This window comes from Tenrec ecaudatus, chromosome 2 (assembly GCF_050624435.1).
Source record: "Tenrec ecaudatus isolate mTenEca1 chromosome 2, mTenEca1.hap1, whole genome shotgun sequence".
NCBI classification, from domain to species: Eukaryota; Metazoa; Chordata; class Mammalia; order Afrosoricida; family Tenrecidae; genus Tenrec; species Tenrec ecaudatus.
This window is the reverse complement of record NC_134531.1, coordinates 270,190,451-270,205,558: the sequence shown is the minus strand read 5'-3', so window position 1 is coordinate 270,205,558 and position 15,108 is coordinate 270,190,451. Positions and strand designations below refer to the sequence as shown.

General features: G+C 38.0%; 1 protein-coding gene across 1 annotated transcript; it reads left to right on the top strand.

Annotated features, from left to right (window-relative positions):
• The first annotated feature begins 4,778 nt into the window (after window positions 1–4,778).
• On the top strand, window positions 4,779–6,636 carry LOC142440610 (ribosomal RNA processing protein 36 homolog). The gene is made up of 2 exons (XM_075542942.1): window positions 4,779–4,880; window positions 5,842–6,636. Exons 1-2 carry the CDS (start codon window positions 4,779–4,781, stop codon window positions 6,301–6,303), a joined length of 564 nt encoding a protein of 187 aa, XP_075399057.1. The 3' UTR covers window positions 6,304–6,636.
• Window positions 6,637–15,108: the final 8,472 nt, after the last annotated feature.

The following is a 15,108-nucleotide window of genomic DNA, read 5'->3' as shown; positions in this document are numbered from 1 at the left end:
AAAGACCAATTCCTCATGGTAATAGCTCTTCAGTACATGTATCTATTAAAGTATATAATATTTCATGAAAGCAACAATTCACATAATGTTAAAATCAAATCAAATAGTAATTAGATTATAAAGCTAGATACTATCTTACTCCCACTACCATCCAGGTCTGCTTTCCAGAGGGTAGCACCTTTCAATTTTTCCAGTGTCTTATTAGAAATTAACGGTTAGGGTATTATCTGTTATAACTATATCATGGAAAAAGCTAGTGTTAAATATAAAGAAAGTATATAAAAGTAATCAAAGGTCACTCATGTGTTTTAATTTTTTTTATAAAGTTGTTATTTTGAGCATCCACATTTATGTTTCTCTGGATAACTAATATAGCTAGAATCACTAATTAAAAGAAATCAACAAAACACTAAACATAATATGTTTAGAAAAGGAAATAGTCAAGTCGTTTCACTGAATGTAAGTGGCCAGACTTCATGTCTATGTGACCCCCACACAGTGCTTTCTATCATGGACACACCCAGGCAAGGCAACATGTAACCACTACACAACCAGGGCTCCTGATGCAGAAATAAGGGAGTAATAAATAGGTTGCAAGCATTGCACAGACATAACTCTACATTTCCTGGGAGGCCAGAAGAAATGACTTCTTGACCTAAGAGCCACTATTTGTGTCTGTTGGTATTTATCTTTATAGAAGTGGGCTCATGCAATATTTGTAAGTTTCTGATTGACTCACTTTATTCACAATAATGTTCTATCCATGTTGTGAGGCACTTTGCATTTTTAAGCAGTTCATAGCATAACATTGTGTGTATATACCAGCATTTCTTTATTGCTCACACTGATGGACTTTTGGGTGCTCTCCAACTTCTTGGCACATTGAAGGTGCTGAGACGAAATGGGAGTACGTGTGTCAGTTTGTGTTATGTCTCATTTTTCTTTAGTGTATATACACAGCAAAGGTCTTGATGAGCCATATGGAATTTCTATTCCCAGTTGTTCTATGTAGTCCCATGTCATTATTCACAATGGTTGTACATATTAACAGAGCCATCAGTAGTGTATAAGGGTTGTGATCTCTCCATACTTTCCCCTGCATTTGTTGCTTTCATTGTTTTGGTTTTGATTTTTCCTTAATTGAGTCATAATTGTCAGTGTATGGTGATTGTGTTAAACAGGTGTTCTCTAGAGAAACAGAACCAGGAAATATGATTTGATCAATAGATAGATAGATTAGATAGATAGATAGATACAAAGCAATAAACAGCTAATTTGTCCACAGAGCAGTACCAATAGCCCAGTTCAAATTACTTCCATGAGACAGTTAGTACAGGGGTAGTCCTTTAACTCACTAAGGGCTGCTAAGTTCAAGTCAAGGAAACAGACAGCTAAGTCTTCTGTAGAGCAATACATGCAGTCTGGCCACAGGCAGAACACAGCAGGGCAGGTCATCAGCAGTCAGCCAGATGACAGGGTTCAACAGTCCCCAGCTCAAGTGATGCATACATCAGCAGCATGGTGATGCAGTTCTTGATGGAACCTCAAATTATAATGACTCAGTCCATGTTTTGGTGTCCCACAGCTCACAAGTTGGGGCAGAGAACTAGCTAAGGTCTGATCATCAGAGAGCAAGAGACCAAAAGGCGAGTCTTGCTAAGCCATTTATCTCTTTGCCCTTCAATTAAACTGCAAGCTTATTAACCCCACATGTGTTTATTGGCTAGGTTGGCACAATACTACTACCTATCACAGTGATATTTCATCATTATTTTGCTTTGCATCTGCAGGATGCCTAATGATTTCATGATCATTTTGACCCATATCTTAGCCATTTGGATGTATTTTTGGTCAGCTGTCTTTCAATATATTTTAGCCTTTTTATAATTCTGTTATATTTTTTTACTTGAAAAGTTGCAGTCTTCGTTGCTTAGTGGTTAAAAGTTGGACTGCCAAACACAAAGTCAGTAGTTCAAAACCACCAGCTACTCTGAGGAAGAAAGATGAGGCTTTCCACCCCCATGAAGAGATAGTCTCAAAAACTCAGAAGGGCAGCTCTCCCCTGTCCTTTACAGTTGTTATGAGTAAGGATCGACTTGAAAGCAGTAAGATTGATAGTGATACCATTCAAAGGTTAGTCCTTTGCTAGTTGTGACATTACTAATGATTTTTTTCCCTGTCTGTGGCCTCTATTTTTCCTCTTTTGATGAATGCTTTCAAGACACATTAAGTCCAGGGATCTATTTTGTCTTCTATAGTATGTGCTTTTTTTCATTGTATTTCATAGTATGTCCAAGTACTGCACTAAAACAACAACAAAAAGCAAACTTACTGCTATAAATTGTATTCTGATTCTGCAGCAACTCTATTGGACAGCAAAGAATTGCCTGTGGGTTTCAGAAACTGTAACTCTTTTAAGAGTAGAAATATTTTTTTCCCCTGATCATGACTGCTAGTTTCAAACTATTGACATTGTGGTTGGCACCCCCACACAGAATATACTGTGCCACCAGGGCTTCTGCGGTAGGCTCCTTTTTTTTAAAAAACATTTTATTAGGGGCTCATACAACTCTTATCACAACCCATGCATATACATACATCAATTGTATAAAGCACATCTGTACATTCTTTGCCCTAATCATTTTCTTTTTGTTTTCTCCTCTTTTATTTTTTTACATTTTATTAGGGGCTCATACAACTCTTATCACAATGCATACATATACATACATCAATTGTATAAAGCACATCTGCACATTCCCTGCCCCAATCATTCTCAAAGCATTTGCTCTCCACTTAAGCCCTTTGCATCAGGTCCTCTTTTTTTTTCCCCTCCCTCCCCCCTCCCCCCTCCCTACTGCGGTAGGCTCCTTCAACGTGTCCTTCTCTTCTCACGGATGATCCTTATAGCTATGGGATTTATATTTAGGTCTTTGATCCATCTTGATTTATTTTTGTACATGCATTAAAATATGAGTCCTATTATATTCTTTGCAGAGGGAGATACAATTTTATCAGCACTATTTGTTGAAGATGCTGTCTCTTTTCAATGTATGGTGATGTTTTTTGGTTCTATGTTGAAAATCAGTGTCTGTAGGTGATTGGACTTATTTCTGCATTTCCTATTTTGTTCCATACATGTATGAACCTACTATTTTAATAATACCAGGCTGATTTGATTACTGTGCCTTTTTAATAGCTTTTGAGGTTGGAAAATGCAAGGACTACTCTTTTGTTCTTCTTAAGGAGTTCTCTGCTTCTACTAGGTGGCTTCCTTCTCCATATGAAGTTGTAATTCATTTTTCTATTTCTTTAAGAACTGAAGTTGAAAATTATATCAAAATGTTATTGTATTTATAGATAGTTTAGGTAATATTAACATTTTAACTATATGATGGGTTCTTATCTTTGAACAAGGTGTGTTCTTCCATATGTGTAGGTCCTGCTTGGTTTCTTGCAATAGTAATCTGTAATTTTATTTGTACATGTACATTCTTTCTCTTGTTAGGATTGTCCCTAAGTATGTAATATATTGTGTGACTATTTTAAGTTACATTTTTGATGTCTTTTTTAGAGCTCCCATCAGTGGTAGAAAAACAGCACAGCTGATTTCTGTTGGTAATCTACTATCCTACAACATTGGAAAATATTTTATTGTTTCCAACAATCTTTTTATCAAGCCTTTTAGGCTAGAATGTATTTGAATGTTATTATTCCAATTATTTATGGGTTATCCACATTTTGAAGCCTCTAAGACTAGTTTTAGATGCAGTAAGAATCTTAATGACACTTAGATGGCATATTCAGAAAAGTTCAATTATACTCAAAATTCTTCACACAAAGAACTGTGCTAGAGTATGACTGGCACCATGTATATGGAATTAACATATAAAACCCTTAGTACCTTTGAGGAAAGAGAATTCTACCTTAAAAATTACTCTTTTATTACTGCTGAAGGCTGGCACAGACTAAATAGCTGACCATAAGACATCAGTTGACCATGTTACCTGTGCTGCCCACAATAGACTAGGTCTTATCTAAAGATATAACCAGAGGCATGCATAGCCTTATGAACTGGAAACAGCATACAAAAGACTAAAATGGTGCAGCTTTTGAAGATACAAATCAGTCTCATGAATCAAAACTTCAGAAACCAATGATAACTAATACTAATGTGTAGGCTCTTATTCCTTAATCCACACTGTAATCCCATAGGAAGTTTTTGTGGCTACTGATTGGGGAAAATCAGAAATAAAAATTCAATCTCACTTCCAGATTGTTTTACATGATTCCTTAAATTATTTACAAATTGAATGATGCAGCATGATATTTCTAGTGAGAAATGTTCCTGAATAATAGTGATAACAAACTTCCTCTGGTGGGACAGAAAACTGAGCAGCACAACCAGTGCTGTTTAGTTATCTATAGTTATATTCCTAATTGGACACTTTTGACCTAGTTTCTACCCACCATTTAGTGACCCAGACCAAAAGCTATAGAAACCGAGACATTAGACTCTATTAGATCCCTGTATTGAGATACACAATATACCTCATAGGCCATACCAGAAGGATGCAATTTGGAAACCCCACTAAGCAAACTGGACTTTCACATAAACACACCTATAGCAGCCTGTTAATATTGAGCTCCTCCCTGGTTCTTCCCAGAGGTGGTCTATTTGATTCCAGTGAGAAAGTTATGCATTTAAGTTATGTGTTGGGAAAGATTACTGAAATTTCCAGAAGAACAACCAAATCTGTTATTGAGGCAGTACAGCCAAAATGCTCCTTAGAATTAAGAATGGAGAGACTCGGTTTCATGTGCTCTGGATATATTTCCAGGAGGGTCTGCCCTCTGAAGAACATCTTCTTGGTAAAGAGAGAGTAAGTGAACAGGAAGAAGTCCCTCAAGGAGATGGACTGAACATAGTTACTACAAGTAGGCTTACATATAACCGTAATTGTGAGGATGGAGCAGGATGGGCCCATGTGGAAGTCTATTAAAGATTCTGTTATATTTCCTATCGAGAAAGCGCATAATCCCAAATAGGAGTGCTATACTGTAGGATGGTTTATGCTTTAAGCTTTTGGATATTATTGCTCTTTTAAAGAAATCTAAAGGGAAGAGAACAATGGGATATATGATATGGCAGAGCAGTTTTAATTATGGTATTTGGATTACAAATATTGTAAGAAAACAAGTTATCAGGAAGGGTAAAAAGAAATGCAAAATAATTTGTTTTCTCAATTTAAAATATCAGTTTAATTCTGAAGTAAGAGATAATGTCTTAATTGTATATAATCATACATTGATCATCTATACATCAAAATAATTCAATTTATATATATATATATATATATATATATATATATATATATATATATATATATAACTTTATTGCTTCTAGATTCTCTTTCACCATTATGGCCTGACTGCCCCTGGGCCAATCTTTTAAGGCCCCCTGTCTACTACAATGTACATATCCCTATCATGACTCCATTTTTGACTCTGGTATCCCCTCTAGTAACTCTGATGCTTCAATATGCTGCATAAATCACATGTTTTATACTTTTCTTTGACCTTCCATGTCTTTTGTAATGTTCTGTATATAAGTAAACCCTTAGACACTCTTATGACCCTGTGCTAAGGTCTTACCCATCTGAACAACTTGTTGCTACCTTTGTCTTGAGACTATTAATGTTGGAACTGCCTTGGTGGCAGCAAATATGTTCACTTAAGTTGGCTTCAGTACTGTGTTAGTCCAGGTAGACTAGAGAAACAAATCCATAGAAACTCATATGTGTATAAGAGAGACTTTAATATAAAGGGTAATTACACATTAAGAAAGTCCCCGTCAGTAAGAAGGTGGCCCGAGACCCCCGGTTTGACGACCTCTCCGGGGAATATAATCCTGAGGTGTTTGACAAAACCTATCAGTTCCTGAATGATATCCGAGCCAAAGAACAAGAGCTTGTGAAAAGGCAGTTGAAGAAGCGCCGCTCAGGGGAGGAGCAGGAGAAACTGCAGCTGCTGCTTCAGCGCTTAGAGCAACAAGAACAGGCGCAGCAGGAGCGGAAGCGGCAGCAAGAGCGACGCTTGGCCCTGAAGCAGGAGCTGCGCGCCCAGGCCCAGCAAGGCCATCGGCCGTTCTTCCTGAAGAAATCGGAGCAGAGGCAGTTGGCCCTAGCGGAGAAGTTCAAGGAGCTGAAACGCAGCAAGAAGCTGGAGAGCTTCTTGAGTCGGAAGAGGCGCCGCCGTAACGCAGGCAAGGACAGGAGACATCTCCCCTTGAGCAAAGAGCAATAAGGAACTCTGCGGCTCTGCCACCGCCCTGGCGAGCCGGGCTGCCGGGGACGACCTTGGCTGGGCCTGTCCTCTGTCCTCTGGGCAAGGGCAGAATCGCAGCAGCACTGGGTCTCGGCTGGTCCCGAGACAACTGGAGAGTTCTTGGACTGCCCTTTGAGCGAGCAGCTCCAGTGCCTGCCTTGCCTCACTGCCTCCACTGGGATGGGCTTCACCACGCCCTCGAGCCCTCCCCTGGAGCCAATGCTGTGTCACGGAGGAGGGGAGGCCAGTGAAAGCCAAGCCTCTGTTGCTGTTTCCCGGGGCTGAGACTATGTGCAGGTGTCGCCTCATAAACACTCCTCTTTGTGAAAAAAAAAAAAAAAGAAAGCATCCTAACCAAGTCCAGTCCAAGCCCATAAATCTGATATTAGCCCATATGTCCTATTCCAATCTATGAAGTCCTCATCAGACACACAGAACACAGGCAACGATGCCGAATCCAGGATGATCACACGCCAGTGGGTAAAAAGACTTTGGATCCAGTTGTGTTGTAAGCATCTCGGCACTGCCAGGGGTCTCCAGCTTCTCCAGTTCCCGGGGCACAGGTTCTACTAGAGTAGTGTCATGTGTCTTGTCAGTACAGCATCTTCAAGAAAGTGTGCCAAGAAAGTCTTTCCCACCTCCAAGGAGGAAAATCAGGATTTCCCAGAATTCTCAGGAGAAGGCTATGCCCACACAGAGGCCTCATTAGCTCTAATCCGATTGACAGACTAAGCTCCACCCATTCATTCTTAATCCCCTCAATTCCAAATTGACACCAGATTATGTAACTACAAGTACTTTGGGATGTTTTAAGCTGTCACTGAGAATAGTACTTCTTCTTAAAAGATAGATTCATATTTACAGAAGATACTACAAGTTATGCAATATCACTGGACAGCCCAAAACTTCCTTGAGATGGTAGGCTAAGTATCTGAATGTTTTATATCATACCTATTGGAGCATTTACATATTAATAAGGTATTTGACTACTCTTTAATTATAAGATGCAATAATTATGATGAAGCTATTTTAATGAATCCATAAAATATACTGCAGAATGACAAAGGTTTCTGTTAAATTGGGTAATGGAAGAAATTTAGAATAATAAATTCATTCTGAAATAAGTCATAGAAAGTATATGTCACAGGGGGAATGATCGATAAGACTCTCCGTCATAAATTAACAAGGAGGTTTTGAAAGGGAGTCAAAGGCAGAAAAAGAGGGGGTGGGGGGAATAGACCCATGAATGGGTTTTGGGCTATCCATAAATCCTAATTCAACCTTAAGAACCATTATTTATCACCTCATGCTCCTGCTTGATACTCATCCTCAGGAAGAGAACACAGAAAATCTGAGTGCTATAGAAAAATATGGTGAAGAAATTGGATGGTGCCCGGCTATCAGATAAAATAGCATCTGGGGTCTAAAAGGCTCATTTCCAAACAAGCATCTATGTAAGTGAGATGTCAAATAAGTCCCCATGGAAAAGCACAACAATATCAGTCACCAAATAATTGTAAATCATGATATCCTAAGTTGAAGGGGTGAATAGTATCAGAGTCTAAATTGTGAGAATCCTATTTGCACAGGCTATGGATTACAGTGGGCTCCCAAGATACATTTGTGGGAACTACATAGGAAATAAGTCTCTGGTGATTTTCCTCTATTCAGAATAGAGGGATGAGTAAAAAGTGGTTAGTAAACAGAATAAATTGGAGAAATTACTATAGAAGATCAAACGGATAAACCTAATAAAGTAGTTATAAGATCTGGTGTCAATTTAGGACTTGAGAGGATTAAGAGTGAAGGGGTGGAGTCTAGTCTGTCAATTGGGTCATAGCCAATAAGGCCCCTGCGTGGGAATGACCTTACCCTGAGGATTATAGGAACAACTGTATTCCTCTTTGAAGGGGGGAGATTCTTTCTCTCTCTCTCTCTCTCTCTCTCTCTCTCTCTCTCTCTCTCTCTCTCTCTCTCTCTCTCTCTCTCTCTCTCTCTCTCTCTCCTCACACCCTGGGAGGCATCGCAGCTGACAAGACACATGGAACTACTCTAGTGTGCTGAGCTGGAGAAGTCAGGTGGAGACCCACTGCCAGTGGTGAGATGCTTGCAATGCCACTAGATCCATAAGACTTCCTACCCACTGACCTGTGATCATCCTGCATTCGGCATCATTGCATGTGTTTCATGAGTCTGAAGAGGACTTTATAGATTGGTATCATACATATGGGCTAATATTGGACTTATGGACTTGATCTGGTTTGGGCTGGGATGTTTTCTTAATATTCTCAAAATTCAGTTGTTCTTGTATATAATACTCTTTCCCATACACATATGACTCTCTGCCTCTATTTGTTTCTCTAGTCTACCTGGACTAACACACCTGATTTGAATGGTTAAAACCTTGTCAGTTGGTTTCCCCTTTGAAGCAAATTAGACCTGATCTGGTTTTCAACATTTTCTGTACTTTCCTTTTGTTCATATTGGGGTTTATATAAGATATGTTATGTCATATATAAGATATGCTTGAGGTATTGTTATATGTTTTGCTGGATTTTGGGACATGAACCCCAGGATTGATAAATGTATAGGGACAGCAAGTACAATAAGGGTATCTCATAATACTGTAGTGGTGGTGGTGGTGTGGTGTGCAGGTGGGGGTAAAGGAAGCTGATGTTAAGGAGTTCAGGAAGGAGAATAAACTGATTGTGGTAGCAAGTGTATGATACTCCTTGCTTTGAACTATGGAATGATATGATATCTGTATTAACTCCAAATAAAATGTCTTTGGAGAGAAAAATAGAAACATTGTTTGGCAGTTAGGGAAATCACTGCTGCTGTCATTAGGGCTGCCAAATTGGTGTCAATTCATAGCAACCCTACGCAAAGACAAAGCACTGAAAAAACCTGTGCCATCCTCACAATTGTTGTATTTTAATTCATTGTTACAACCATGGTGTCAATCCATCTCGCCTAAGGTTTTCATGTTTTTAATTGCCCCTCCATGTTGTCAATCATTATGTTAATCACCAAAGATTTAACTCTCCCGACAACTTGCTCAAAGTATATGAGATGAAAACTTTCCATCCTAACTTCTAAGGAGCATTGGATGATACTTCTCCTTGGTTCTTCGGTTGGTCCTTTTTGCTGTCAGTATTCTTTGCCAGCACCGTAATTCAAATGCATCAGTTCTTCCTCAGTCTTCCTTATATAATCCCCAACTTTTACACGCCTATAAAGCGACCGGAAATGCTCTGAGTTAGGTCAGGCACACCTTAGTCTTCAAAGTGACATTCTTGTTCTACAACACTTTAAAGAAGTCTTGTGCAGCAGATTTGTCCAATGCAACGCATTGTTTGATTTTATGATTGCTATTTCCATGAGCATTGATTGGATTCAAGCAAAGTAAATTGAATCCAAGCAAAATGAATCTTTAATAAAGTCAATATTTCTTTGCTTATCATGATTTTATATGTTGGCCTTTAGTGAGGTCTTAGGTTTTCTTACATTGCGTTGCCATCTGTACTAATGGCCGCAGTTCTCCATCTTCATCCACAGAGTTTCAAGCCCTCATCACTTTCAGCAAGCAAGGCTGGGTCAGCTGCACATATCAGGTCGTTCATAAGATTCCCTCTAATCCTGATGCCACATTTTTCATCATAGACCCAGCTTCTCTATTTGCTCAGCATACAGATGGAATAAGTGTAGTGAGAGGATACAACCTGAACACACACCTTTCCTAATTTTAAAACATGCAGCATGATCTTACTCTGTTTGTAAAACTCCCTCCTGATCCAAGTACAAGCTCCACATCAGCACAATGAAATGCTCTGGAATGCTCACTCTTCTCAAGGCTATTTATAGAGTGTTATTGTCTACAGAATAGAATGTTTCCCCCAAACAATAAAACACAAGTAAACATTTTTCTGAAATAAATAAAAAATAATCCTGAAATCACTACCACAGAGTCAATTCTGACTCACAGCGACCCTACATGCCAGGGTATAACAGCCCCTGTGGGTTTCCAAGACTGTAACTCTTTATGGGAGTAGAAGCTCTGGTCTTTATCCTGCAGATAAATCAGCTGCTGGTTTCAAACTCTTGAGTTTGAGATTAGAAGCCCAAGGAATAGTCCATCAAAAAATTTAAAAATCACAAGATTATAAAGAAGAGAAATGAAAAGACAAATATAGGTGTTCCTCCAGAGATATGACTTCCTGGGCCATAGTGGCTTTCTATGGTATGTTTGGCAGGGAGAAACTACATCTGCAGCTCATCTATGACGCCTCCTCCTTAGTATATTTTCTATAATTAATTTTGTAAAAAAAAAGGTTAAGAGGAATAAAAAAGGTGACAAAGGAGGCTCAGAAAACTATTAACTGCTCTGTCCTGGTTTTGCTTTGTATATAGAAAATAAATAGTATTTGCTATCAATTTTTAAAGCAAAAAACAAATAAACAAAAGCAGCCCTAGTGGTCTAGTGGTTATGCCTTGAGCTGCTAATTACAAGACCAGCAGCTGAGAACTACCAACTGCTCCGCTGGTGAACAAGGGACCTTTGTACTCTCCTAAAGAGTTACAGCCTCAGAAATTCCCAGGGGCCAGTTCTACCTGTCCAATAGGGTCACTATGAATTGGAATTGACTTGCTGGCAATGAATGTTTAAGTTTACTTATGAATATATATACTATTTCCATCCCCTGAAATCCTGTTAGAAGTTGAAAATCATGAAAATTATCATGGCCTTTAGTTATAAACAATAACATTGAGAACTGTCAGGTCCATACGGAAAACACATTGAGGTTCATTTATAGTTTGCACATAAAACAGATTTATTCTCAAAAGATTATCTATATCAATGAATTAACCTTAAAATCTTAAGTTAGAATTATCAATACACATTGCTCGAGGGAAAGAGATGAAATCTGCTTTTTACTTTTGAATACATAAAATAAAACAGAAATAAAAATGTTGATAAATGCAAAAGTTCCTTTATTACTGATTATTTAATGGAAGAAAAGACAGTAATATGGTTGAAACTAAGCATAAAACATATGCAGGTAATTTTCAACACTGAGAATATACAAAAAGCATTTAATTACTTTTTCCAAAGGCAGTAGTGGAGCAAGTCATTACAATCAAAGACAATTAGAATTCAATCTATACTAAAGAACCTTGAAAATCATGTGCTGGTTTGTTTATCCAGGATAAAGCCCAACATCATGAAAGCTAGGCTAAATAGGACTGTGATTATTTTATTGAACTATAAGATCAATGCTTTTGAGTTATGATATTGATGATGAATATTGGAGTTATTATGGACTACCAGAAGAGCAAACAATTCTGTCCTAGAGGAAATATAGCCAGGTTGCCATTTAAGAGTAGTGAGGATGGCAAAACTTTATATCAAGTACTTTGAACATGTTTTCAAGAGAGCCCCGTCCCTGGTCCCCGAAGAAGGACATCAAGCTTTTAAGGTGAAAGTCAGTGAAAGAGAGGAAATCTGTCAATGAGATTAATTAACACAGTATTTACAACACTAGACTCTAACATAACAATTGAGGATGTCTTAGAATGATTGTTGACTTCTAGTTTACAGAGTCACTTCAATTTGGAACTCACTCAACTGCACCTAGCAAAAACAGCAAGATACAGAGTAATGGAAAATTGTAATTCTCAGAAAGTTATGGTATCTGGAATCTCATCGTTTTGTTAGTGAGATAATTTAACAGCATTATGAATACTTCTATCTCATTGGATCAGAGCTAACAAGGCACTGTAATCAGATAAAAAATAGAAAAGGTTAGGTTATCTTGGGCTCCTTGGTTTTCTTTTGCAAGCAATTGAAATTGCTCCCTCCTCCCAATGGAAAAAAGAAGATACCTCAAGGAGTGTTTTCTTTTACTGACAGTGATTGGAAGAAAGTTCAATTCACCTGGAAAAAAAGCAACAACAAACAATGTATCTGTCCATTGGCATCCTATCTTTTTGAGCTGGTGTCTGTAGCCTTCCCATACATCAGTATGCAGAAACCATGCTGATGGTTTGGTTGGTGAAACAAACACCAATTAAAAAATATTACTTTGTAGAAACAACTAAAAACTTAAAGAATACATTGTTTGACAAGCCTACTCTGTCCAATTCACAAACACAAATCCAACCTGATTTGAGAGAAGATTACTGTGGTAGTTACATAAGTTGGTGTCAATTTGGGACTTGAGAAGATTGTGTGAAGGTATAGATTGTAGTCTGTCAATTGGGACATAACCAATGAGGCCTCGGTGTGGACAGGGCCTTCCCCTGAGGATTCTGGGAGTTCCTGTATTTTCTCCTTGGTGGCAGGAGACATTCGCTCTCTTTGCTCACTCCCTGAGAGATGCTCTACTGACAAGACACATGACACTACATTAATTGACCCCAAGCGCTGGGAACTGGAGGAGCCACATGGAGACCCCCACCAGCGCTGAGATGCTTACAATGCCACTGGATCCACAAGACCTACCCACTAACCTACCCACTAACCTGTGATCTTCCTGCAATTGACATCATTAAATGTATTTTGTGAGTCTGAAGAGGACTTTATAGATCATTAGTGGGCATATGGGCTAATATCAGACTTATGGACTTCATCTGGACTGGGCTGGATGTTTTCTCAATATTCCTCTTGTATATAAAGCTCTAAGTATACATATGAGAGTGTCCATGAATTTGTTTCTCTAGTCTACCCAGATGAACACAATTACGAAAATCAAAACTTTGAATGGAGCTTAAATTACAGAGTTCAAGGTCTTGGTCCAAGAAATATTCAGAATGTTTGATAAACGCTCTTATTATCAGATAATCCACTAAATAGGCCTTGACTTACACTTAATTTGATGCTCTCATATAAATCAAATTACATTTATTTAGAGTTAATTACATTTCTTTAGAGCTCCAGGGATTAATAGAAATATATTTCAAGGAAACACTAAATGTCTGTACTCCTGACACATATATGATCTACATAAATACTTAAGAATTTTTAAAAGTTAACCATTGTATGTTAGTTCTTGGTTTTTGAGATACAAACAGATCAGCTAGTTAGATTTCCAATGTTTATTGCTTTGCATTTCTTGCAGTTTCAAACATTTAAGTTCAGATCAATCATGAAATTAATAGTAAGAGATACAGAAAAATCAAAGCTTAAAATTAGGAAAAGCCAGAAACAAAGTTTGTGGAACTGAACGTAGGCCAACATGAAGGGTCAGGTACGAGGGATGTTTATGTATCATAAACAAAGGGTGGTCAACAAATAAACATGGTGAGGAAAATTATAAAGTATTCTTTGAAAGCGTACAAACTGTCTTGGGGAGACAATGGAAGCCCTTTTTGAATAACCATAGGTTAATAAAATGTAATTAAAGTGTATAGTCACTTGTGCAGATGAGTTATTTTATTTGATTCTGGCTCATGGCAACCTCCTTTGTATGAAGTAAAACCGCATTTCATAGTATTTTCATGGTTATAATCCTTCAGCCCAAATTTGCTAGACTTCACTTCTGAGGTGTTTCTGGGTAAGTATGAACCAAACATTGGTTAGCAGTTTAGTAAGTAATGATTTGCATCATTCAGAGAAAACTATTAAAATATAAAGGTCATATAAGGGGCCCTGTATGTAGAACTGAAACAAGATACTGAGGGGGAGGAAAGAAAATACTGAGGTGCTTATATCAAGTAAACACCTACTTGAGATTCATCACAGAGATTTTCCAAAAATGAAAAAAACTTGTAGAGGTTCACAATTGTACAATTTCCAATTAGTAACTGTGCGAGCCTCAGCGGAGTGCTGAGGATAGTGTATAGGTGAAAGGAATTTGCCACTAGGCTACGGTCTACAGAAAATGCCCTGACTTCTCCCCAGGCAGCACATTCAAAGGTCTGCCTGCACGCCCTTTAGTATTTTGCAGTGCAGACTGCTGCCTTTTCATATTCTACTCCTCACACATAAAATTTCTAGACATGTGTACTCAACCTTTAAGCCAAGACCAAAGGAATTTATAGGAAATAACTCATATTAGATCCACAATATAGGAGAATCTAGCTAATCGCTATACTGAATGCTTGCATCTCACTAGTTTGTTCATAAGGTTATGAGTGACCAATATTGATACACTGCAGTTCCACAAAAGATTAGGAATTATATTTTAGGAAGACGGCACAGACAACTACATATAAAATGTGAAGATGACTTGGGACTGAGCATGAGGTTGTGTACACAGATTCAACCATCGCTCTTTTTCTGGAATGCTAGCAGTCAAAAACTGGTGACACGAAGATTTTAGAATACTGTGACATTTACTGTTCTTAGATTTTTAAAATGCTAAGCAAATTTACTGTTGGATAAATCCTATTATATCTCAAGGGTTGTATTATAAATCTGAAATTATGACAATTAATGCTAATTGTATATAGTAGCCATGGAGACTAGAGAATTAAATAAGATCCCCTCATCCTTTTCAGAATTTTTTTTTCTTTCAACTGAGCCCTTGGTAATCAGCTCCTCTTTTTTTTTTCTTCCTCCCCACCTCTCCCTTTCATGACTCCTTGATAAATTATAAATTATTTGGCAACATATGTACAAATGTGCCTGATACAAGGGATGGTTTGTTATAAGAGCTGTAAGGACCCCCAATAAAATTATTTATTAAAATAAAAATTAATGCATATGTGTATCTTCCCTTACCAAATTGGATTGTTTCTCTAGCACTGTCAATATTGGTGGTAATTCCTCCATTGAACTCATCC

What these genes read in the sequence shown, in the direction of transcription:
- LOC142440610 (XM_075542942.1), top strand. Translation starts at nt 4,779, where the DNA reads ATGCTCCTTAGAATTAAGAATGGAGAGACTCGGTTTCATGTGCTCTGG. An exon ending in ATCTTCTTGGTAAAGAGAGA is followed by an intron (nt 4,881 to 5,841) that starts GTAAGTGAACAG and finishes TTACACATTAAG; the next exon opens with AAAGTCCCCGTCAGTAAGAA.